The sequence below is a fragment of the Salmo salar genome, chromosome 01 (assembly GCF_965601325.2).
Source record: "Salmo salar chromosome 01, fSalSal1, whole genome shotgun sequence".
Lineage (NCBI taxonomy): Eukaryota > Metazoa > Chordata > Actinopteri > Salmoniformes > Salmonidae > Salmo > Salmo salar.
The window spans coordinates 2882406-2907049 of NC_138291.1; the positions used below are offsets into that span (position 1 = coordinate 2882406).

At 43.0% G+C, this 24644-nt stretch overlaps 1 protein-coding gene across 1 annotated transcript; it reads left to right on the top strand.

Moving 5' to 3' along the window:
• The first annotated feature begins 12979 nt into the window (after window positions 1–12979).
• On the top strand, window positions 12980–24430 carry LOC123731737 (NACHT, LRR and PYD domains-containing protein 3-like). The gene is made up of 8 exons (XM_082957451.1): window positions 12980–13670; window positions 15348–15432; window positions 15562–15790; window positions 16160–17951; window positions 18233–18406; window positions 19721–19894; window positions 23724–23888; window positions 24121–24430. The coding sequence occupies exons 1-8, from the start codon at window positions 13603–13605 to the stop codon at window positions 24176–24178; spliced, it is 2745 nt and encodes a 914-aa protein (XP_082813577.1). The 5' UTR covers window positions 12980–13602; the 3' UTR covers window positions 24179–24430.
• Window positions 24431–24644: the final 214 nt, after the last annotated feature.

Here is a 24644-nt window from a genome sequence, read left to right on the forward strand (position 1 = left end):
AAATGTAATATTTATGTTTTTTGATTGATTTAAGTCCCCTTCTCATTAACTAGCTGCTGACAGTGACCAGAGATGGATAGATTGAGCTAGAGGTGTGTGTGTGTGTGTGTGTGTGTGTGTGTGTGTGTGTGTGTGTGTGTGTGTGTGTGTGTGTGTGTGTGTGTGTGTGTGTGTGTGCGTCTGTGTGTGTGTGTGTGTGTGTGTGTGTGTGTGTGTGTGTGTGTGTGTGTGTGTGTGTGTGTGTCTGCGTGTGCATGCAAGCGTTTCTAAGTTTGTTTTTGAGAGAGAGTTAACCTCTCTTGGGGAGGTGGGACGCATAACCACAGGGTATGTTGTTAAACCCTGCATGTATATCCACAGGGTATGTTGTTAAACCCTCCATGTATATCCACAGGGTATGTTGTTAAACCCTGCATGTTTATCCACAGGGTATGTTGTTAAACCCTGCATGTTTATCCACAGGGTATGTTGTTAAACCCTCCATGTATATCCACAGGGTATGTTGTTAAACCCTGCATGTATATCCACAGGATATGTTGTTAAACCCTCCATGTATATCCACAGGGTGTGTTGGGAATAATCTATCTGTCACAGTCATCCATTTACTGGGCTTCATCCCCAACATGTAGGATAAATTACCACTGGTCTGTATAGCTAGCTCATCATCCCCAACATGTAGGATACATTACCACTGGTCTGTACAGCTCGCTCATCACCCCCAACATGTAGGATGACATTACCACTGGTCTGTATAGCTAGCTCATCATCCCAACATGTTGTCACGGTCGTCGTAATAGATGGACCAAGGCGCAGCGGGTACGTGAATGCTCATTTTTATTAATCCAAAACAAACACGAAAAAACGATAAACGGACAACACACAGCAATACAAGACACAATCTCCCACCAACCCCGGACCAAGCAGCGGAGGAAGGAGCAACAGGTGGACTATCGGGAGTCGTGGACCTGGGAGGAGATTAAAGCCGGAGTGGAGGAAGATGAAAGAGGAACGGGAATGTTACAGGGGTACACGGTTGGCGTTTAAACCTGAGAGGCAGCCCCAATAAAACATTTTTGGGGGGGCACACGGGTAGTTTGGCTGGACGAGGATTAAGCCCCAAGCCAAATCCCCGTGCTTTTTTGAGGCAACCTATGACTGGACAGGTCCCGTGCTTCGGGGTAATGCGGACTGTGGCGAGGCCAAGTTTTTTCAGGCCGGTGTGTGTAGTGCCAGCACCCCGCATTTGCCAGGGGGAAGTGGGCATCCAGCCATTAAGGGTGGAGCCAGTGCTGCGCTCGAGACCGCCAGTAAGTCTTCACGGTCCAGTGTATCCTGTTCCCGCTCCTCGCACTAGCCGTGAGGTGCGTGTCTCCAGTCTGGCACATCCCAAGCCAGCACCGGGCTTTCCAGTGCATCAGCCCAGTCCAGTAAGTCTAACACTTACTTAAACCTACACGGAAATAACATTTTCATTCTATAAGGGGTCACAAGCTCACTACACAGCAGCTCCATAAGTTCACTACAACAATTCCCAACTGTTTCACATTATTCAAACAGTTCAAACTCAGTCCTCCCTCATTCACTACAAAACTACAAAAGTTTTACATTTTTTCAAGCACATTTTCTTTCAGTTCAACAAGATCTCCACACATCAATCATCAGGCCATTACTTTATATTAATAACGTTTGCTTTACTTCGAAGACAGAGCTGCACTATCATGTTACATAAGCACATCCTAAATAGCATGAGGACATCTGGACAGGATGTCCTTAAAAGGACATAAACATAAGACAACGAAATAGATCATCAATAACTTTTTGACATATACCGTCTACTATATTCTCTCTCTAGCTTTTAAGTAATTTGTTAGCTATCTTTCTTACCATTATCTGGGTACTTGCAATTCAATGCGAGTTAACCCATCATTTTTCTATGGGATTGTACCATGTTTATTCTGGTGATAACTGGGATCGCTGGCTGTCTCATGGAGTGTGTGAGGGTGTCATGGTCGGGATGGCCTGAACTCAGAGCCTGATAGAATACCAAGGAAAACCACAGTAACTTACAGCAAATTTAACCCTCCATTTTCCCTGAAACAGAAGGTAATTGAACCAGGACACTTTGTCCCCAGATATAAAATAATATAATTGAACCAGGACACTTTGTCCCCAAATAAACAGAATATTATTGAACCAGGACACTTTGTCCCCAGATATAACAGAAGACAATTGAACCAGGAAACTGTCGCAAGATATAACAGAATATTATTGAACCAGGACACTTTGTCCCCAGATAAACATAATATTATTGAACCAGGACACTGTCCCAAGATATAACAGAAGATAATTGAACCAGGACACTTTGTTCCCAGATAAACAGAATATTATTGAACCAGGACACTTTGTTCCCAGATGTAACAGAAGATAATTGAACCAGGACACTTTGTCCCTAGATATAACAGAAGATAATTGAACCAGGACACTTTGTCCCCAGATATAACAGAAGATAATTGAACCAGGACACTTTGTCCCCAGATAAAACAGAAGGTAATTGAACCAGGACACTTTGTCCCCAGATATAACAGAAGATAATTGAACCAGGACACTTTGTCCCCAGTCTATGATGATAGGAGAGACAGGAGGCACAAGGAGCAGTCTACACAAATAGCCACCTGAGCTACTGCACTACAAAGACAAGGAGCAGTCTACACAAACAGCCACCTGAACTACTGCCCTACAAAGACAAGGAGCAGTCTACACAACCAGCCACCTGAACTACTGCCCTACAAAGACAAGGAGCAGTCTACACAAACAGTGAATAGGAGAAAAATGGTTTCAAGTTTGTTTTTTAGTCCATGCATATCAACCATGACCACTGATCTGACCTTTGACCCCTGAAACGCAAAAGAAAAGTGTAATATCTAGAAATCTGAATGTGATTATTCAGCTTTCTTGTTGTTTTTCTGTTTGATGGAACTAGTTGAGAGTTCTGTGTTATTTGTTATTTTATGTACCTTTATTTAACCAGGTAGGCCAGTTGAGAACAAGTTCTCATTTACAACTGCGACCTGGCCAAGATAAAGCAAAGCAGTGTGACACAAACAACAACACAGAGTTACACATGGGATAAATGTCACGTCCTGACCAGTGAAAGGGGTTATTTGTTATTGTAATTTGGTCAGGGCGTGGCAGGGGGTGTTTGTTTTGTATGTTCCATATTTTCTATTTCTATGTTTATTCTAGGTTTCTCTTTCTATGTTTTTTTTTTCAATGACCTCCAATTAGAGGCAGCTGGTGGTTGTTGTCTCTAATTGGAGGCCATATTTAGTGTGTTCGTTTTCACTTGTGTTTGTGGGTGGTTGTTTCCGGTTTAGTCTGTGCACCTTACTGGACTGTTATCATCGTTATTTTGTTTGAGTGTGTTTACCTTCAATAAATACAAAGATGAGCAATATACCTGCTGCATATTGGTCCGATGATTTTTCCTCTTCAGACGACGAAGTTTATGAAAATAAACAAACGTACAGTCAATAACACAATAGAAAAGTCTATATACAGTGTGTGCAAATATAGTAAGATTAGGGCGGTAAGGCAATAAATAGGCCAGAGTGGAGAAATAAATACAATTTAGCAATTAAACACTGGAGTGATAGATGTGCAGAAGATGAATGTGCAAGTAGAGATACTGGGGTGCAAAGGATAAAAAAATAACAATATGGGGATGAGGTAGTTGGTTGGGCAATTTACAGATGGGCTATGTACAGGTGCAATGATCGGTAAGCGTCTCTGACAGCTGATGCTTGAAGTTAATGAGGGAGATATAAATCTCCAGCTTCAGTGATTTTTGCAGTTCGTTCCAGTAATTGGCAGCAGGGAACTGGAAGGAAAGGTGGCCAAAGGAGGAATTGGCTTTGGGGGTGACCAGTGAAATATACCTGCTGGAGTGCATGCTACGGGTGGGTGCTGGTATTATGACCAGTGAGCTGAGATAAGGCGTGGCTTTACCTAGCAAAGGCTTATAGATGACCTGGAGCCAGTGGGTTTGGCGACGAATATGAAGCGAGGGCCAGCCAACGAGAGCATACAGGTCGCAGTGGTGGGTAGTATATCGGGCTTTGGTGACAAAATGGATGGCACTGTGATAGACTACATCCAATTTGCTGAGTAGAGTGTTGGAGGCTATTTTGTAAATGACATCGCCGAAGTCAAGGATCGGTAGGATAGTCAGTTTTACGAGGGTATGTTTGGCAGCATGAGTGAAGGATGCTTTGTTGCGAAATAGGACGCCGATTCTAGATTTAATTTTGGATTGGAGATGCTTAACGTGAGTCTGGAAGGAGAGTTTACAGTCTAACCAGACACCTAGGTATTTGTAGCTGTCCACATATTCTATGTCAGAAACGTCCGGAGTAGTGATGCTTGATGGGTGGGCAGGTGCGGGCAGCGATCGGTTGAAGAGCATGCATTTAGTTTTACTTGCATTTAAGAGCAGTTGGAGGCCACGGAAGGAGAGTTGTATGGCATTGAAGGTCGTTTGGAGGTTTGTTAACACAGTGTCCAAAGAAGGACCAGAAGTATACAGAATGGTGTCGAGAATCACCAGCAGCAAGAGTGACATCATTGATGTATATAGAGAAAATAGTTGTGCCCGAGAATTGAACCCTGTTGCACCCCCATAGAGACCGCCAGAGGTCCGGACAACAGGCCCTCCGATTTGACACACTGAACTCTATCTGAGAAGTAGTTGGTGAACCAGGCGAGGCAGTCATTTGAGAAACCAAGGCTGTTGAGTCTGCTCATAAGAATGCGGTGATTGACAGAGTCGAAAGCCTTGGCCAGGTCGATGAAGACGGCTGCACAGTATTGTCTTTTATCAATGGAGGTTATGATATCGTTAAGGACCTTGAGCGTGGCTGAGGTGCACCCATGATCAGCTCTGAAACCAGATTGCATAGCGGAGAAGGTACGGTGGGATTCGAGATGGTCGGTGATCTGTTTATTAACTTGGCTTTCGAAGACTTTAGAAAGGCAGGGTAGGATAGATATAGGTCTTTAACAGTTAGGGTCTGGAGTGTCACCCCCTTTGAAGAGGGGGATGACCGCAGCAGCTTTCCAGTCTTTAGCGATCTTACATTTACATTTACATTTTAGTCATTTAGCAGACGCTCTTATCCAGAGCAACTTACAGTAGTGAATGCATTCATTTCATACCTTTAATTTCATGCATTTTCTTTTTTTAATGTATTATTTTATACTGGCCCCCCCGTGGGAATTGAACCCACAACCCTGGCATTGCAAACACCATGCTCTACCAACTGAGCCACATGAAAGAGAGGTTGAACAGGCTAGTTATGTAGTTGTGTTTTCATGTTTTTAATGTTGTATTGTAGTAGGCCTAACCCTCACCAATTATTCTGGTGATGGAGAGAGACACCAGACAAGACACAGAGACAGTAACAGAAGAATAGGATATGATGGAGAGAGACACCAGACAAGACACAGAAACAGCAACAAACGACACAGAGAAAAGTGATGGAGAGAGGCAGAGGAGGGGAGTGTACAGTAGACTGTATTACTTATAGCTGCTATAGGGGTTCTAATTACTGCACTGCTTGTGAGTGTGTGTGTGTGTGAGAGAGAGAGAGAGAGAGAGAGAGAGAGAGAGAGAGAGAGAGAGAGAGAGAGAGAGAGAGAGAGAGAGAGAGAGAGAGAGAGAGGGTGTTTAGTTACTGTGGGATTCTTTAATCAGTTTGGCTCATTAGACAGGTCAGAGTCCATGTTTGAAGTTCTTGAGTGATTTTTGGCAATACACTGGTGTTGTATTCATGGATTTAGCTGTTGAAATTCCATCCCGGACCCCCCTACTGGCTATGGGCTACGCCACCAATGTCTTCACATCCTAGGGGAGAGAGGAGCTGCTACCCCTGGGGGAGAGAGGAGCTGCTACCCCTGGGGAGAGAGTAGCTGCTACCCCTGGGGAGTGAGGAGCTGCTACCCCTGGGGAGAGAGGATCTGCTACCCCTGGGGAGAGAGGAGCTGCTACCCCCGGGGAGAGAGGAGCTGCTACCCCCGGGGAGAGAGGAGCTGCTACCCCTGGGGAGAGAGGAGCTGCTACCCCTGGGGAGAGAGGAGATGCTACCCCTGGGGGAGAGAGGAGCTGCTACCCCTGGGGAGAGAGAGGAGCTGCTACCCCTGGGGAGAGAGGAGCTGCTACCCCTGGGGAGAGAGGAACTGCTACCCCAAGGGAGAGAGAGGAGCTGCTACCCCTGGGGAGAGAGAAGCTGCTACCCCTGGGGAGAGAGGAGATGCTACCCCTGGGGAGAGAGGAGCTGCTACACCTGGGGAGAGAGGAGATGCTACCCCTGGGGAGAGAGGAGCTGCTACCCCTGGGGAGAGAGGAACTGCTACCCCTGGGGAGCACGAGAACGCTACCCCTGTGGAGAGAGGAGCTGCTACCCCTGGGGAGAGAGGAGCTGCTACCCCTGGGGAGAGAGGAGCTGCAACCAGCAGAGACTGTGACCATGCTCGGGAAGAGCTTAGCGATTGGTGATTGTTGGGGCACGATTGGCAGGAGCTTCAGTGATGAAGACTGCTGAACTTGCTGATGTTTCACAATATGCCATGGCCGTCTCAGTCACCAGGTCTCAACACAACAGAACACTACCATCAACAAAACACCAAATGATGGAATTTTTTGTGGAAGAATGGTGTCACATCCCTCCAATAGACTTCCAGACAGTTGTAGAATGTATTCCAAGGCACATTGTAAGAGCTGTAAAGAGAGAGGGAGTGGCAGAGAGAACAGGTAGAACCTGATATGTAAATGAGCAGAGCAAACGGAAGTAACTTTCAACGACCGAATGATCATTCAGACTCTGTTTCTATTGAGAGATAAACGGTAAGACAACGATTGTTATGTGTTTTCATATAGTTGATGATATTGTTATGTGTTTTCATATAGTTGATGATATTGTTATGTGTATTAATATAGTTGATGATATTGTTATGTGTATTAATATAGTTGATGATATTGTTATGTGTATTAATATAGTTGATGATATTGTTATGTGTATTAATATAGTTGATGATATTGTTATGTGTATTAATATAGTTGATGATATTGTTATGTGTATTAATATAGTTGATGATATTGTTATGTGTATTAATATAGTTGGTGATATTGTTATGTGTATTAATATAGTTGGTGATATTGTTATGTGTTTTCATATAGTTGATGATATTGTTATGTGTATTAATATAGTTGATGATATTGTTATGTGTATTCATATAGTTGATGATATTTTTGGTGGACAGTGTTATAATAGTCCTACTCTCCTTAAAATGTTTTGGATATAAATTAGATATGTGGGGTGAATTCGTTCTGTGCCCATCTGTGTGCCCCAGGGTGATCGCTCCTACACTATCTAGAATCTAAAAGGGTTCTTTGGCTGTCCCCATAGGATAACCCTTTGTAGAAACCTTTTTGGTACTAGGTAGAACACTTCTGGCTTTGTAGAACCCTTTTGTGTTCCATACAGAACCCTATCCACAGAGGGTTCTACCTGGAACCCAATAGCGTTCTCCTATGGGGACAGTCGGAGGACCCGTTTGGAACCCTTTATTCTAAGAGTGTACCCTGTCATAGGTCTATAGACTTGTCTTCTCAAACAGCCTTAAAACACAACAAGCAACAAACAAACATTTTCTCTTTCTAATCAACTGTTAATGCTTTTCACTCAGGAAGGTATGTTGTGTGAAAGAGAGACAAATAAGTATTGTGGAAAGCCTAACCACAAATTACACTTCCTCAAAACAGGTTGTGTGTATTCATTAGTGCCCACCGTAGCAAAACGTTTGGCCAGAGAAACCGTTTAGTCCATGTTGTACAGTGTTTGGAAACAGTTTACTCCTGTACATTTTCCCGCTGCGTCTTGGTCTCAACCCTATGACAACTGTCTATAACTACCTTATTAACAAACAGTGAATTATTATTATTATTATTATTATTATTATTGTTATTGTTGTTGTTCTGTCTATAACTACCTTAACAAACAGTGAATTATTATTATTATTATTATTATTATTATTGTTTTTGTTATTGTTCTGTCTATAACTACCTTAACAAACAGTGAATTATTATTATTATTATTATTATTATTATTATTATTATTATTATTATTGTTATTGTTGTTGTTCTGTCTATAACTACCTTAACAAACAGTAACTTATTATTATTATTGACAGTTACCATGGAGATGAAATGTCACAACAACATGTTCATGTGATGCTTTAAATCACCTGTCTGTTTCTATGTCTGTTAGGTAATGTTTTATTTCTCAAAGAGATCATTAAGAAATGTGAACAATTCATAATCAATAATTAGTTGTCACTGTGTTAACCACAACCAACATGCTGGATCTCTGTTTAGTTGTCACTGTGTTAACCACAACCAACATGCTGGATCTCTGTTTAGTTGTCACTGTGTTAACCACAACCAACATGCTGGATCTCTGTTTAGTTGTCACTGTGTTGACCACAACCAACATGCTGGATCTCTGTTTAGTTGTCACTGTGTTAACCACAATCAATATGCTGGATCTCTGTTTAGTTGTCACTGTGTTAACCACAACCAACATGTTAGATCTCTGTTTAGTTGTCACTGTGTTAACCACAATCAACATGCTGGATCTCTGTTTAGTTGTCACTGTGTTAACCACAATCAATATGCTGGATCTCTGTTTAGTTGTCACTGTGTTAACCACAACCAACATGCTGGATCTCTGTTTAGTTGTCACTGTGTTAACCACAATCAATATGCTGGATCTCTGTTTAGTTGTCACTGTGTTAACCACAACCAACATGCTGGATCTCTGTTTAGTTGTCACTGTGTTAACCACAACCAACATGTTAGATCTCTGTTTAGTTGTCACTGTGTTAACCACAACCAACATGCTGGATCTCTGTTTAGTTGTCACTGTGTTAACCAACATGCTGGATCTCTGTTTAGTTGTCACTGTGTTAACCACAACCAACATGCTGGATCTCTGTTTAGTTGTCACTGTGTTAACCACAACCAACATGCTGGATCTCTGTTTAGGGGTCAGTTCTCTAAAATGAGTCTCTCTGGGGAGAGAGAGGAGGGGGGTCCTGTCTCTAAAATGAGTCTCTCTGGGGAGAGAGAGGAGGGGGGTCCTGTCTCTAAAATGAGTCTCTCTGGGGAGAGAGAGGAGGGGGACCCTGTCTCTAAAGTGAGTCTCTCTGGGGAGAGAGAGGAGGGGGACCCTGTCTCTAAAATGAGTCTCTCTGGGGAGAGAGAGGAGGGGGGTCCTGTCTCTAAAATGAGTCTCTCTGGGGAACATGACACCAAATCTAAGAGGTGAGATGACAATTTTGTTTAAGAATAATGAATAGTTTATTTCAAAAATGATATTTCCAAAAATGTTCACATTTGTTATTTAATCAGAAATGGTTGCTTATGGGTACCTTCAATATTACTGTTCTCAGATTTTTAATTAATAGCTTTAGATTGTGTATAATTTTTATTTTTATTGCAAAACGCTATACATCCATTGTTTAGCTGGAACACCCTAGATGCCTTCAATTGCCCATTTTAAAGCCACGCCCAATTTAGGATAATTTTTTAACAACGTGATGTTGCGCTCCAAAGGGATAACTTGAAATAACATGATGTAGATAATTAAATAATCAAAAGAAAAACGTGATTGTTTTACGCTCTTAGAAAAGAAGGTTCCTTATAGAACCAAAAAGGCTTCTATCACTTCCTTAATATATTGATTCACTAAAGGTTATATATATTTTTGGGTTCAGTGAAGAAGAACCTCTCGAGTTATGATCAACAAAAGGTTAATGTTTTGAGGATGTGAACCCAGCAGCCCTCCAGTGGTCAGATCAATTCCACCTGTTTTTTCCAGCGCTCGGACCGGGATTCAAACCAGCCACAGGTCCAACTCCTGCCACAGCTCCAACTCCTTAGCCGCTGGGTAAAAACCAGAGTTAATCTTCAGAAATAAGCATGAGTTCATCTGCCAAAATGAAGACAAAATGCTATGCAGACATACATGGTATCACTTGTGATACATAAATATTATACATAAATCATTGCCAAAAGCACAAGACATACTGTTGCAAGTAGGTCTATATTATTAATGGATTGATCATATAGAAATCTAAAACATTATTTTTACTACTCCAAAGTATTTACATGTGGTGCAGGAACCACTGACTCGCTGCATTATTCTATAGTATTATCAAGACACCTGCTGTTAACTCTTAACTACTTAGGACAGCTCACGAGGTGTCCTAAATATCTGCCGACTAGGTGGGACTAGAGACTTCATGCACAGCTTTAATTTATACACATAAGTGTAAAATGGCTTTATTCTCAGCACTTATACAACCAATTTTCTACTCTGAGACTCTTTGTGGATAATCGCCCACATCTCAAAATATTGTTATAATAAATGTTTGTTTAACATAAAGAAAAATGAATATTACTAATGTAACCCACTGTAAAGACTGGGTTTAGTTTATTATGTGGCACTGCTCATGTCCGCGTTCTGGAACTGTCCCCGTCCCCGTACAGAACTGTCCGCGTCCCCGTACGGTGTGGCGCCAAGCATATTGTCCCGGTTACGCGCAGAGTGGGCTGAGGTGATCTTGGGGAATAACGATGGAGTTCACTACAGTGTTGAGACACCGAAGTTTATTGTTCAATTAGCTTTTTGCTTTACGGTCAGGGACAGTATGATTGTAGCCAGATCCTTTTCACTCCCTATCCTTGTTTCATTTTGTGGTTCACCGGATTCGTCATCATCATCGAGACAAACGACAGACAAACGTCCTGCTAGCTAGCCAAGCTAGTCGGTACAGCTAGGTAAGCTAGCTAGCTACTCTACCAGCAGCATCCTAGTTATCCTAGCTAGTCGGTACAGCTAGGTAAGCTAGCTAGCTACTCTACCAGCAGCATCCTAGTTATCCTAGCTAGTCGGTACAGCTAGGTAAGCTAGCTAGCTACTCTACCAGCAGCACCCTAGTTATCCTAGCTAGTCGGTACAGCTAGGTAAGCAAGCTAGCTACTCTACCAGCAGCACCCTAGTTATCCTAGCTAGTCGGTACAGCTAGGTAAGCTAGCTAGCTACTCTACCAGCAGCATCCTAGTTATCCTAGCTAGTCGGTACAGCTGGGTAAGCTACCAGCAGCATCCTAGTTATCCTAGCTAGTCGGTACAGCTAGGAAGCTAGCTAGCTACTCTACCAGCAGCATCCTAGTTATCCTAGCTAGTCGGTACAGCTAGGTAAGCAAGCTAGCTACTCTACCAGCAGCATCCTAGTTATCCTAGCTAGTCGGTACAGCTAGGTAAGCTAGCTAGCTACTCTACCAGCAGCATCCTAGTTATCCTAGCTAGTCGGTACAGCTAGGTAAGCTAGCTAGCTACTCTACCAGCAGCATCCTAGTTATCCAATCCTCCCTCTCTCGTTGACGGATGCTGGCTACCTCTGTCCGGTTCTCCTCTCTTCACTAGATGGATGGTAACTTTAGTGTTTAACCCCTCTGTATCCAAGGACCAATCTTTTGAATATTATTTTCGGGGTGCCTCAAGTAGGCTTGACACATTCCATTTTTTTTTAATTCTCAGCTGCCTCACCAACGTCTGAATGTGCATTAATAACTTTTAATTGCTAAATATTTCCAATAGATGGCAGCATAAGACCACAAAGCATCAGTTATAGGCTACAAGCAGCAATATGATTGACATAAAATAGCATGTCCCATGATTTTCTAAAACGGTCACTCATTACTTTAGTTAGCTATATATCTCGTATTAGGGCTGTGTTGCTTTTGGGAGAGCAAAATAATAGTGACTATAGCAGGTATTGAACCCCGGGTAAATAATCGCTAGTCAGAACCTCAACCTCAGTATACATGCATTATAAAAAGTCATCTTAATAACTGATATTGCGAGTAAACAACCTCGGAATAGAAAAGACAAGAGTGCATCATCCAGCCCGCCAATAAATTACATCATTCAACCCTCCCGGTTAGTACATTTATCTCAACATGCCCCTGGAGAAGGCAGAGTGACAACACCAGCTTTTTACCGGGGCTGAGTTGACTACTAGAGAGAGAAGGCAGAGTGACGACACCAGCTTTTTACCGGGGCTGAGTTGACTACTAGAGAGAGAAGGCAGAGTGACGACACCAGCTTTTTACCGGGGCTGAGTTGACTACTAGAGAGAGAAGGCAGAGTGACGACACCAGCTTTTTACCGGGGCTGAGTTGACTACTAGAGAGAGAAGGCAGAGTGACGACACCAGCTTTTTACCGGGGCTGAGTTGACTACTAGAGAGAGAAGGCAGAGTGACAACACCAGCTTTTTACCGGGGCTGAGTTGACTACTAGAGAGAGAAGGGAGAGTGGCTCGATGCTGGTTGATGAATTTGACAATGAATGTACCTGGAAAATACATTTTTCTCAACTAGAGGTGACTAAATTAATGTTGAGACTTATTGATAATCGTTATATTAATGAAGTGTAAAACATGAGCATAAAAACAGGTAATAATAAACATGAATCCTCATTATATTACTTCACAGTAATCTGTTAAATGCTTTTTCAGTCTCTCCTCTTGCGTTAGCAGTGTGTAAAGGGACAGAAAGAAGCGGAGACAGGAGTTTTCCTGTGAGGGGGAGTGGTGGTGTATCCAGGGAGAAAACTAAACAAACCTTCTGAAATGTCATTTGTGGTCTTATGCTGCCATCTATTGGAATTATGTAGCAACTGCAGTAGTACTGAAAAATATGTAATTCTTTACTAAAGTAGTAATTACTCAGAATTGCAAAATATAACATTTTCTAGTTCCTTTTACCACTTATAATAAAATAAAATGTTTATAGCATAACAAACAATTAAACTGACATAAAACAAAAACACCATACATTTAGTTAATTATATATATAACAACTATTTATTTAGATGGGTGACATTATCTGCCAAAGTAACTGCCCTGTAGACAAAGAAGAGCTCTCCAGTAGGTACCAAAACATTCAAAGGACATTTTCTCAAAAGTGAGGTTACAAGTTTATCATCATTCAAAGCAGAATTACTTTCCCATTGTTCCTCAACTGTAGTGTCTGATATACCATTTTCTAGCTCTGAGTCTCTACTTTTATCCAACGTAAAAAACACAATTTCAAATGTTGCTACATATGACGAATTGAAACGGTCGGTCACAGTTGAGAGTGAGGCAGATATATAGCATTTTGTAAAAAAATATTATTATTTGTCTCTCTGAAATGAAATCATTAAGTGATAGATTTTAAACAAATGCATGTCTGTCATTGAACAACCCCATGTCATGATTAGATAGTGAAAAACACACCAATCTCTTTAATAATTTCTTTAAACAATAAAAGCTAATTTACCAACATTTCTGAAAATGGATATGTAGCGTTTTGGAATGAAACTCTTCTTATGTTTCCCATCTGAGATCAGAGTAGATGAGAGATGTAATGTTTGTCTCTGTTGTGTTGAAGTCCAATCAAGCAGGAGAGACCAGCCTCCCCTGTTCCCAGCTGTGTGTCCATGAAGAGTGACCGGTCTATGCGTCAACCTATAGAGTTTAGAGAGGGAGACTTTTCTACTGAACAAAGGTAAGAAGAACTCATGGGTCATGGTCAGTGAGTTAAACAACACTGTCTCTAGTCATTTCTCCTCTCCCATTTTCACATTTTCTTTTTGCTGTTTTCATAATCCATAGGCTAATACTTTTGTCCATTTTCATAGTCCTAAAACAATATTAATTAAACAAACACAACATTCCCTCCCTGTGTGTGTATCTCTCTGTCTGTCTATCTGTCTCTCTGTCTCTCTGTCTGTCTGTTTGCCTGTCTGTCTGTCTGTCTGTCTGTCTGTCTGTCTGTCTGTCTGTCTGTCTGTCTGTCTGTCTGTCTGTCTGTCTGTCTGTCTGTCTGTCTGTCTGTCTGTCTGTCTGTCTGTCTGTCTGTCTGTCTGTCTGTGTCTCTCTCTCTCTGTCTCTCTCTGTCTCTATCTATCTATCTATCTATCTATCTATCTATCTATCTATCTATCTATCTATCTATCTATCTATCTATCTATCTATCTATCTATCTATCTATCTATCTATCTATCTATCTATCTATCTATCTATCTGTCTGTCTGTCTGTCTGTCTGTCTGTCTGTCTGTCTGTCTGTCTGTCTGTCTGTCTGTCTGTCTGTCTGTCTGTCTGTCTGTCTGTCTGTCGGTGAGTCTGTTTCTGTGTCTGTATCTGTCTGTCTGTGTGTCGTTCGCTGTCTGTCTGTCTGTCTGTCTGTCTGTCTGTCTGTCTGTCTGTCTGTCTGTCTGTCTGTCTGTCTGTCTGTCTGTCTCTGTCTGTCTGTCTGTCTTTGACTGTCTGTCCCGCTTTCTGTCTGTCTGTCTCTCTCTGTGTGTATGTGTCTGTCTGTCTGTATCTGTCTCGGTTTGTCTTTGCCTGTCTCTGACTGTCTGTCCCGCTTTCAGTCTGTCTGTCTCTCTTTGTCTGTATGTGTCTGTCTATGTGTGTCTCTGTCTCTGTCTATCTCTGTTTGTCTGTCCCGCTTTCTGTCTGTGTCTCTGTCTGTCTGTCTGTCTGTCTGTCTGTCTGTCTGTCTGTCTGTCTGTCTGTCTGTCTGTCTGTCTGTCTGTCTGTCTGTCTGTCTGTCGGTGAGTCTGTTTCTGTGTCTGTATCTGTCTGTCTGTGTGTCGTTCGCTGTCTGTCTGTCTGTCTGTCTGTCTGTCTGTCTGTCTGTCTGTCTGTCTGTCTGTCTGTCTGTCTGTCTGTCTGTCTGTCTGTCTGTCTGTCTGTCTGTCTGTCTCTTTCTGTCTGTCTGTCTTTGACTGTCTGTCCCGCTTTCTGTCTGTCTGTCTCTCTCTGTGTGTATGTGTCTGTCTGTCTGTCTGTCTGTCTGTCTTTGCCTGTCTCTGACTGTCTGTCCCGCTTTCTGTCTGTCTGTCTGTCTTTGTCTGTATGTGTCTGTCTATGTGTGTCTCTGTCTCTGTCTATCTCTGTTTGTCTGTCCCGCTTTCTGTCTGTGTCTCTGTCTGTCTGTCTGTTCTGTCTGTCTGTCTGTCTGTCTGTCTGTCTGTCTGTCTGTCTGTCTGTCTGTCTGTCTGTCTGTCTGTCTGTCTGTCTGTCTGTCTGTCTGTCTGTCTGTATGTATGTTTCTGTCTGTCTGTCTCTGTCTGTCTCTGACTGTCTGTCCTGCTTTCTGTCTATGTCTGTCTGTTTGTCTGTCCGTACTCACTCACTCCCTGGATGAGGAGATGTAATCTCATGTTTTGTCCACAGAAACCAACAGGAGAGATCAGAGTCAGATATTCTCAGTGGTCAGTCTTCCCAGAGTCATCAAACAGACCTGGACTCCATATTCAGTGTATGTGGTCCTGTTATGTACATTTGTTTTTGTTGACCTCAAGTAAAGTTGATCTGTCAATCATTCATTAATGTGTTAATGAGAAAGCATTTCTTCTCTTGCTTAACTTATTTTATTTATTTATTTCAGTTGCTTGAAGAGAAAATTATGACATTTGTGAAGAACGAGCTGAAGATGTTCAAGAGGATTCTTAGTCCAGAACTCCCAGAAGGCTTTGAGAGTCAGAAGCAGGATGAGGAAGTGGTGGATGCTGAAGATGAGAAGCAGGAGAGCAGTGCCAGAGAGGGGGCTCTGAAGATCACACTGCACGTCCTGAGGAAAATGAACCAGAAGGAGCTTGCTGACACACTGGAGAAATGTAAGATCTGTCTGCCTCATGTTGAATGCTGTTTTATAACATTTAAAAGCTGTAGCTAAAGTACAGCTAAAGTAGCTGTGTAACTCAATGATATTGTAGCAGCCTTAACACAACACCTAGTGACCTCATCAAGTAGCAGCAGGGATGTGTTGTGGTGATTCATTTAGAGAGAGAGAGAGACAACATTGAATAATACCAATAATTACATAATCAGTCACACCAGTCTGTAATGCATTATGAAAACATTTACACATTTATACAGTCAGAGGAATGAATTATTATAATTTCAAACTTTCTAACAGTCCTACAATACTGTGGGTATTAAAACAGACGTAATATTATTATCCTCTGTGTTATTTCTTCATTCAGATGAGCTTGCTGTGATTTGCCAACGTGAACTCAAATCTAATCTAAAGAAGAAGTTTCAATGTGTATTTGAGGGGATCGCTAAACAAGGAAACCCAACACTTCTCAATAAGATCTACACAGAGCTCTACATCACAGAGGGTGGAACAGGAGAGGTCAATAATGAACATGAGCTGAGACAGATTGAGACAACAACCAGGAAACAAGCAAGACCAGAGACTGCAATCAAATGTAACGACATCTTCAAACCCTTAACTGGACAAGACAAACTTATCAGAACTGTGCTGACAAAGGGAGTCGCTGGCATTGGAAAAACAGTCTCTGTGCAGAAGTTTATTCTGGACTGGGCTGAAGGAAAAGCAAATCAGGATGTCCAATTTGTATTTTCATTTCCTTTCCGGGAGCTGAATTTGATGAGAGAGGACAAACACACTTTCATTGAACTTCTCAATCACTTCTCAATGGAAACCAAACAATCAAGAATCTCCAACTACGACAAGTACAAAGTTCTGTTCATCTTTGATGGTCTGGATGAGTGCCGACTGCCCCTAGACTTCCAGAAGAACAAGATCTGTTGTGACGTCACAGAGTCAACCTCAGTGGATGTTCTGCTGACAAATCTCATCAAGGGAAATCTGCTTCCCTCTGCTCTCCTCTGGATAACTACCCGACCTGCAGCAGCCAATAAGATCCCTTCAGGGTGTGTTGACCAGGTGACAGAGGTACGAGGGTTCAATGACCCACAGAAGGAGGAGTACTTCAGGAAGAGATTCAGTGATGAGGACCTGGCCAGCAGAATCATCTCACACATAAAGACATCAAGGAGCCTCCACATCATGTGCCACATTCCAGTCTTCTGTTGGATTTCTGCAACAGTCCTTGAACACATGCTGGAACATAAGAGAGAAGAGATGCCCAAGACTCTGACTGAGATGTACACACACCTTGTGGTGTTTCATACCAAACAGAAGAATGAAAAGTATCTTGGGAAAGAAGAGACAGGTCCACACTTGAATAACGAGAGCATTCTGTCACTGGGAAAACTGGCTTTTCAACAGCTTGTGAATGGCAATCTGATTTTCTATGAAGAAGACCTGAAAGAGGCTGGCATTGATGTCAATGAAGCCTCAGTGTACTCAGGATTGTGCACACAGCTCTTTAAAGAGGAATGTGGGCTGTACCAGGACAAGGTGTACTGCTTCGTGCATCTGAGCATTCAGGAGTTTCTGGCTGCTGTATATGTGTTCCTCTCATTCAGCAACAACAATGAGAATCTAATGGACAAAGAGCAATCAACGTCCAGGAACTTTTCTGCGAGGATCAGACAAAGGCGTAAAGTTACTGTCTACAAGAGTGCTGTGGATAAAGCCTTACAAAGTGAGACGGGAAACCTGGACCTTTTCCTCCGCTTCCTTCTGGGCCTCTCACTGGAGTCCAATCAGAAGCACTTACAAGGTCTACTGACAGAGACAAGAAGCAGCTCAAAGAGCCATGAAGAAACAGTCAAGTACATCAAGGAGAAGATCAGGGAGAATCCCTCTCCAGAGAGGAGCATCAATCTGTTCCACTGTCTGAATGAACTGAATGACCATTCTCTAGTGGAGGAGATCCAAAGCTACCTGAGTTCAGGTAGTCTCTCAGAAGACAACCTGTCACCTGCACAGTGGTCAGCTCTGGTCTTTGTGTTGCTGACTTCAGAAAAGGAGCTGGATGTGTTTGACCTGAAGAAATACTCCAGATCAGAGGAAGGTCTTCTGAGGCTGCTGCCAGTGGTCAAAGCCTCCAGAGCTGCTCTGTGAGTAAATAAAATGATATTTAACAAATCATCAGGAAGAAATATTCAGTTTAGAGAAAAATATGCATTATTATACGTATATAATATTATATTGAAAAACATATTGAATGAATGCATTGATTCTTCACATTAGTATAACAATATGACCATACAATTCTAGCTGACGGAAGATGAATCTATATGTTGTTTGAGAGAATAAACCAAATGCGTCTGCCGTTGTCCTTCTACACTACTCGTTAATTAACAGTGTGTTTGTGAAGTCATGATGATCTCTTTGTCAGGCTGTCAGGCTGTGGAGTCACAGAGGAAGGCTGTGCTTCTCTGGTCTCAGCTCTGAGGTCAAACCCCTCACACCTGAGAGAGCTGGATCTGAGTAACAATGACCTGAAGGATTCAGGAGTGAAGCTGCTCTCTGCTGGACTGGGGAATCCCCACTGTAAACTGGAGACTCTGAGGTCAGTATTCCTGTAGTTGGTCAACAAGTGATAACTGTTCACCAGATCCACATGTGTTTACCAGAGACACATAGTCCACACCATATGTGTTTGGACAGTGAAGCTTACAGTTTTAAATGTGGTGCTATGCGCCAACATTTTGGATTTGAGATACAATGTTTCATATTAGGTGACTGTACAGAATGTCACCTTTTATTTGAGGTTAATGGTGAGAGGTTAGCATGTTTTGTTGTAGCCTCTGTTATTGGTAATGGTGAGAGGTTAGTATGTTTTGTTGTAGTCTCTGTTATGGGTAATGGTGAGAGGTTAGCATGTTTTGTTGTAGCCTCTGTTATGGGGTAATGGTGAGAGCTTAGCATGTTTTGTTGTAGCCTCTGTTATTGGTAATGGTGAGAGGTTAGCATGTTTTGTTGTAGCCTCTGTTATTGGTAATGGTGAGAGGTTAGCATGTTTTGTTGTAGCCTCTGTTATTGGTAATGGTCAGAGGTTAGCATGTTTTGTTGTAGCCTCTGTTATTGGTAATGGTGAGAGGTTAATATGTTTTGTTGTAACCTCTGTTATTGGTAATGGTGAGAGGTTAGCATGTTTTGTTGTAGCCACTAACTTTCTCACTCATTATTTTTCATGATTCATTCATGATTTATATTAATCATGGCATAATCAGGATTAGTTAAGTAGAAAGAAAATTGCTCCAGTCATCATCCACCATTCAGTTAATTTTTGACAAAACATAACCCAAAACACAACCAAAACAAACTGCAAATGCAACCAATGAGTTTGGGACCAAATACTAAACTTTTGACTACTTTAATACACTATGAGTGAATTGGTCAGAATAAGTATGACTTCTTCAAATGGGGGGACTGGAGACAACAAGTGCTTTCATTTCAGATATGTATTAAAATATCCTCAAATAAAAGGTGACATTTTATACTGTCACCTCAAATTAAACATTTTATCTTAAATCCAAAATGCTGGAGTACATAGACACATTTAAATGTTAGCTTCATCGTCAAAATAGATATGGTGTGGACTGTATACTCAATACAATCTAAATCTGATACCTCACTGTCTGTCTTTTGACTGATACTGATTTTTAAACTGGTCTGGTCAGTCTACTCAAATATTTGTACTATACATGTCTCTATCTACAAGTAATATTATGATCATTTATAATAATGATACATTGATTTATGAATAGATATGGCAGGTTTTAGGACACTGATATATCTGAATATTTTGAAAAAAATACTGCCACTACTTTCACCACCAAAGAATAGCTATGTGGTTTTAATATGATTTCACTCTTTGCAGGCTGTCAGGCTGTCTAGTCACAGAGGAAGGCTGTGCTTCTCTGGTCACAGCTCTGAGGTCAAACCCCTCACACCTGAGACAGCTGGATCTGAGTAACAATGACCTGAAGGATTCAGGAGTGAAGCTGCTCTCTGCTGGACTGGGGAATCCCCACTGTAAACTGGAGGCTCTGAGGTCAGTATTCCTGTAGTTGGTCAACAAGTGATAACTGTTCACCAGATCCACATGTGTTTACCAGACAGTGAGTTTAAAGAATGTCACCTTTTATTTGAGGTTAATGGTGAGAGGTTAGCATGTTTTGTTGTAGCCTCTGTTATTGGTAATGGTGAGAGGTTAGCATGTTTTCTTGTAGCCTCTGTTATTGGTAATGGTGAGAGGTTAGCATGTTTTGTTGTAGCCTCTGTTATTGGTAATGGTGAGAGGTTAGCATGTCTTGCTGTATCCTCTGTTATTGGTAATGGTGAGAGGTTAGCATGTTTTGTTGTAGCCTCTCTGTTATTGGTAATGGTGAGAGGTTAGCATGTTTTGTTGTAGCCTCTGTCTATTGGTAATGGTGAGAGGTTAGCATGTTTTGTTGTAGCCTCTGTTATTGGTAATGGTGAGAGGTTAGCATGTTTTGTTGTAGCCTCTGTTATTGGTAATGGTGAGAGGTTAGCATGTTTTGTTGTAGCCTCTGTTATTGGTAATGGTGAGAGGTTAGCATGTTTTGTTGTAGCCTCTGTTATTTGTAATGGTGACAGGTTAGCATGTTTTGTTGTAGTCTCTGTTATTGGTAATGGTGAGAGGTTAGCATGTTTTGTTGTAGCCTCTGTTATTTGTAATGGTGACAGGTTAGCGTGTTTTGTTGTAGCCTCTGTTATTGGTAATGGTGAGAGGTTAGCATGTTTTGTTGTATTCTCTGTTATTGGTAATGGTGAGAGGTTAGCATGTTTTGTTGTAGCCTCTGTTATTGGTAATGGTGAGAGTTTAGCATGTTTTGTTGTAGCCTCTGTTATTGGTAATGGTGAGAGGTTAGCATGTTTTGTTGTATCCTCTGTTATTGGTAATGGTGAGAGGTTAGCATGTTTTGTTGTATCCTCTGTTATTGGTAATGGTGAGAGGTTAGCATGTTCTGTTGTATCCTCTGTTATTGGTAATGGTGAGAGGTTAGCATGTTTTGTTGTGGCCTCTGTAACCTTCTCACCCATCATTTTTCATTATAATTGATTATTCATTCATGATTTTTCTTAATCATGGCATCATCAGGATTAATTTAGTGGTGTTTAGAAACATGTTATCTAATCACTTAGACAGAAAATTACTCCAGTCACCATCCACCATTTTATTATTAGGCAAAACATAACCAAAACAAACTGCAAATGCAACCATCGAGTTTACGACCAACTACTAAACTTTTGACAACTTTAATACACTATGAGTGAATTGGTCAGAATACTTATGACTTCTTCAAAATGGGGGGGACTAACTACATAAAGTTCTTCCATTTCTAAACGGTAAAACAGATATGTATTATAATACCCTCAAATTAAAGGTGACATTATATACTTTCACCTCATATGAAACATTTGATCTGAAATCCAAAATGTTGGAGTATAGAGCCACATTTAAAATGTTATCTTCCCTGTCTAAATAGATATGGTGTGGACTGTATACTCAATACAATCTAAATCTGATACCTCACTGTCTGTCTTCTGACTGATACTGCTTTTTAAACTGGTCTGGTCAGTCTACCCAAATATTTCTTCTATACATTTTTACATTTTTATTTTACAAGTAATATTCTGATCATTTATAATAATTATACACCAATTTATGAATAGAAATGGTGTCACGTCCTGACCAGTATAGGGGTTATTTGTTATTGTAGTTTGGTCAGGATGTGGCAGAGGGTAGTTTATTTATGTATTATGGGGGTTTTGGTCACTGGTCTATGTTTGTATTTCTATGTGTATATTCTAGGGTAGTTTTTCTATGTGTAGGTTGGGTGCTGGACTCTCAATTGGAGGCAGGTGTTTCTAGTTGTCTCTGATTGGGAGTCCTATAAATAGGTGTGTGTTTTGTTTGTCACTTGTGGGTAGTTGTTTGAGAGCACTGCTTTTGTTGAGCCTGCGTCTCTGTTCCTGTCGTTAGTTAGTTTATTTTTTTTCCGTGGTGTTCTCATTGTTATAATAAATATGTTGAGCACGCAACCCGCTGCGCCTTGGTCCCATTCTCTCTTCCACGACAGTTGTGACAGAACTACCCACCACAACAGGACCAAGCAGCGGAGGAAATCTGGCGAGGACCGGGGAACACGGCTGGTAAGGGAGCCCAAGAGGCAGCCCCAATAAAAACATTTTGGGGGGGGGGGGCACAAGGGCAGTTTGGCGGGGCGAGGATGGAGCCCCAGGCCAGCTCCCCGTACCCTTTTTGAGCAGAGACATACTGGACAGGTCCCGTGCTTTGGGGTGATGAGTACTGTGGCGAGGCTGAGCATTTTCAGGCCGGTACGCGCAGTGCCAGCGCCCCGCATGTGCCAGGGGAAAGTGAGCATCCAGCCAGTAGGGGTGATGCCAGTCCTGCACTCGAGACCGCCAGTGCGCCGCTACGGTCCAGTGCGTCAACCCAGTCCGACTCGGCCTGTTCCCGCTCCCCGCACTAGCCCTGAGGTGCGTGTGCCCAGACTGGCACATCCTGTACCAGCCCCACGCATCAGGCTTCTAGTGCGTCAGCCCAGCCTCGCCAGTCTGGTTTTGCCAGAGCCGCCCGCCAGTCAGGAGCCGCCAGAGCCGCCCGCCAGTCAGGAGCCGCCAGAGCCGCCCGCCAGTCAGGGGCCGCCAGAGCCGACCGCCAGTCAGGGGCCGCCAGAGCCGCCCACCAGTAAGGGGCCGCCAGAGCCGCCCGCCTGTCCGGAGCCGCCAGAGCGGCCAGCCTGTCCGGAGCCGCCAGAGCGGCCCGCCTCTCCGGAGCCACCAGAGCGGCCCGCCTGTCCGGAGCCGCCAGAGCGGCCCGCCTGTCCGGAGCTGCCAGAACGGCCCGCCTGTCCGGAACCGCCGGAGTGGCCCGCCTGTCCGGATCTGCCAGAGTGGCCCGCCGTTCCGGAGCTGCCATCGCCGCCCGCCAGCCGCGCGCAGCCATCGCCGCCCGCCAGCCGGGGGCAGCAAGGGTCGTCCACCAGCCGGGCGCAGCCAGGGTCGTCCGCCAGCCGGGCGCAGCAAGGGTCGCCCGCCAGCCGGGCGCAGCCAGAGACACCCGCCAGCCGGGCGCAGCAAGAATCGCCCGCCAACCGGGCAAAGTCATGGTCGCCCACCAGTCCTCAGGCACGGCCAGGGGCACCACCTAAGTGGGCGACGTCGAGGGTGGAGCAGAGTCCACGTCCCGTACCTGAGCCACCGCCAATATAGGTGGGTTGGGGAGGGGGGGTGTAGCACAGTGCCGTCATTGACGGCAGCCACCCTCCCTTCCCTCCCTTTAGTTTAGGGGGATTTTTCTGTTTGTTTTGGGGGTTTTCTGTGTTTTGTGTAGGTGCATCCGGGGTCTGCACCTTTGGGGGGGTACTGTCACGTCCTGACCAGTATAGAGGATATTTTGTTATTGTAGTTTGGTTAGGACGTGGCAGAGGGTAGTTTATTTATGTATTACAGGGTTTTTGGTCACTGGTCTATGTTTGTATTTCTATGTGTATATTCTAGGGTAGTTTTTCTATGTGTACGTTGGGTGCTGGACTCTCAATTGGAGGCAGGTGTTTCTAGTTGCCTCTGATTGGGAGTCCTATAAATAGGTGTGTGTTTTGTTTGTCACTTGTGGGTAGTTGTTTGAGAGCACTGCTTTTGTTGAGCCTGCGTCTCTGTTCCTGTCGTTAGTTTGTTTATTGTTTTTCCGTGGTGTTCTCATTGTTATAATAAATATGTTGAGCACGCAACCCGCTGCGCCTTGGTCCCATTCTCTCTTCCACGACAGTTGTGACAAATGGCAGGTTTCATGACACTGATATATGAAAATGTTTATATTTTTCTCTTTGCAGGCTGTCAGGCTGTCTAGTCACAGAGCAAGGCTGTGCTTCTCTGGCCTCAGCTCTGAGGTCAAACCCCTCACACCTGAGAGAGCTGGACCTGAGCTACAATCACCCAGGAGTCAGACTGCTCTCTGCTGGACTGGAGGATCCACACTGCAGACTGGAGAAACTCAAGTATGTAGAGGGTTTTTGTCAATGTTCATATCAGACATGTTTGACTTATCAGGCTAGTTAAGACAAACATTCTGACCACCACTTGAACAAAGTTATATGCTGACCGTGTGTGTTTAGTGTGTGTGTGTGTGTGTGTGTGTGCGCGTGCGTGCGTGCGTGCGTGTGTGTGTGTGTGTGTGTGAGTTCAGGTGTGTCCCTCAATGACTGTCTGTTCTTCTGCTTACCGCTACAGTGTGGAACATGGTGGAGAGAACAGAATGAAACCTGGGCTTAGAAAATGTGAGTGTTGACTGCTGTGAAGAATATGACTAAGAATAAGTCTTAATTCAAGTAAGGGAAAACCCCCCTAATTTGGACAAAATAACATGGGAACATACTGGCATAGCACGAATCATACACACGATTGTAAATACCACCGAAAGCGCTCCATCTCCGGGCCAATCATATGGCAATTTTCCGATGGCAATTGCCAATTGTAACACCCCAAATTTCCTTTAGATGGCGAGCGCGCTCCACCGTGGTTTTTCATACAGCAAATGATACCCAAGTCTACACCCAAAGGTCAGATTTTGATAATATGATATTTTTTTTGAAAACATCAACCCTTAAAATCTAGACGTTCCGCTAGCGGAACACCTGCTCCAATATCCAATGATGGGCGTGGCGCGAAATACAACCTCCTCTAAAATACAAAAACTTCAATTTTTCAAACATATGACTATTTCACAGCATTTTAAAGATAAGACTCTCCTTTAT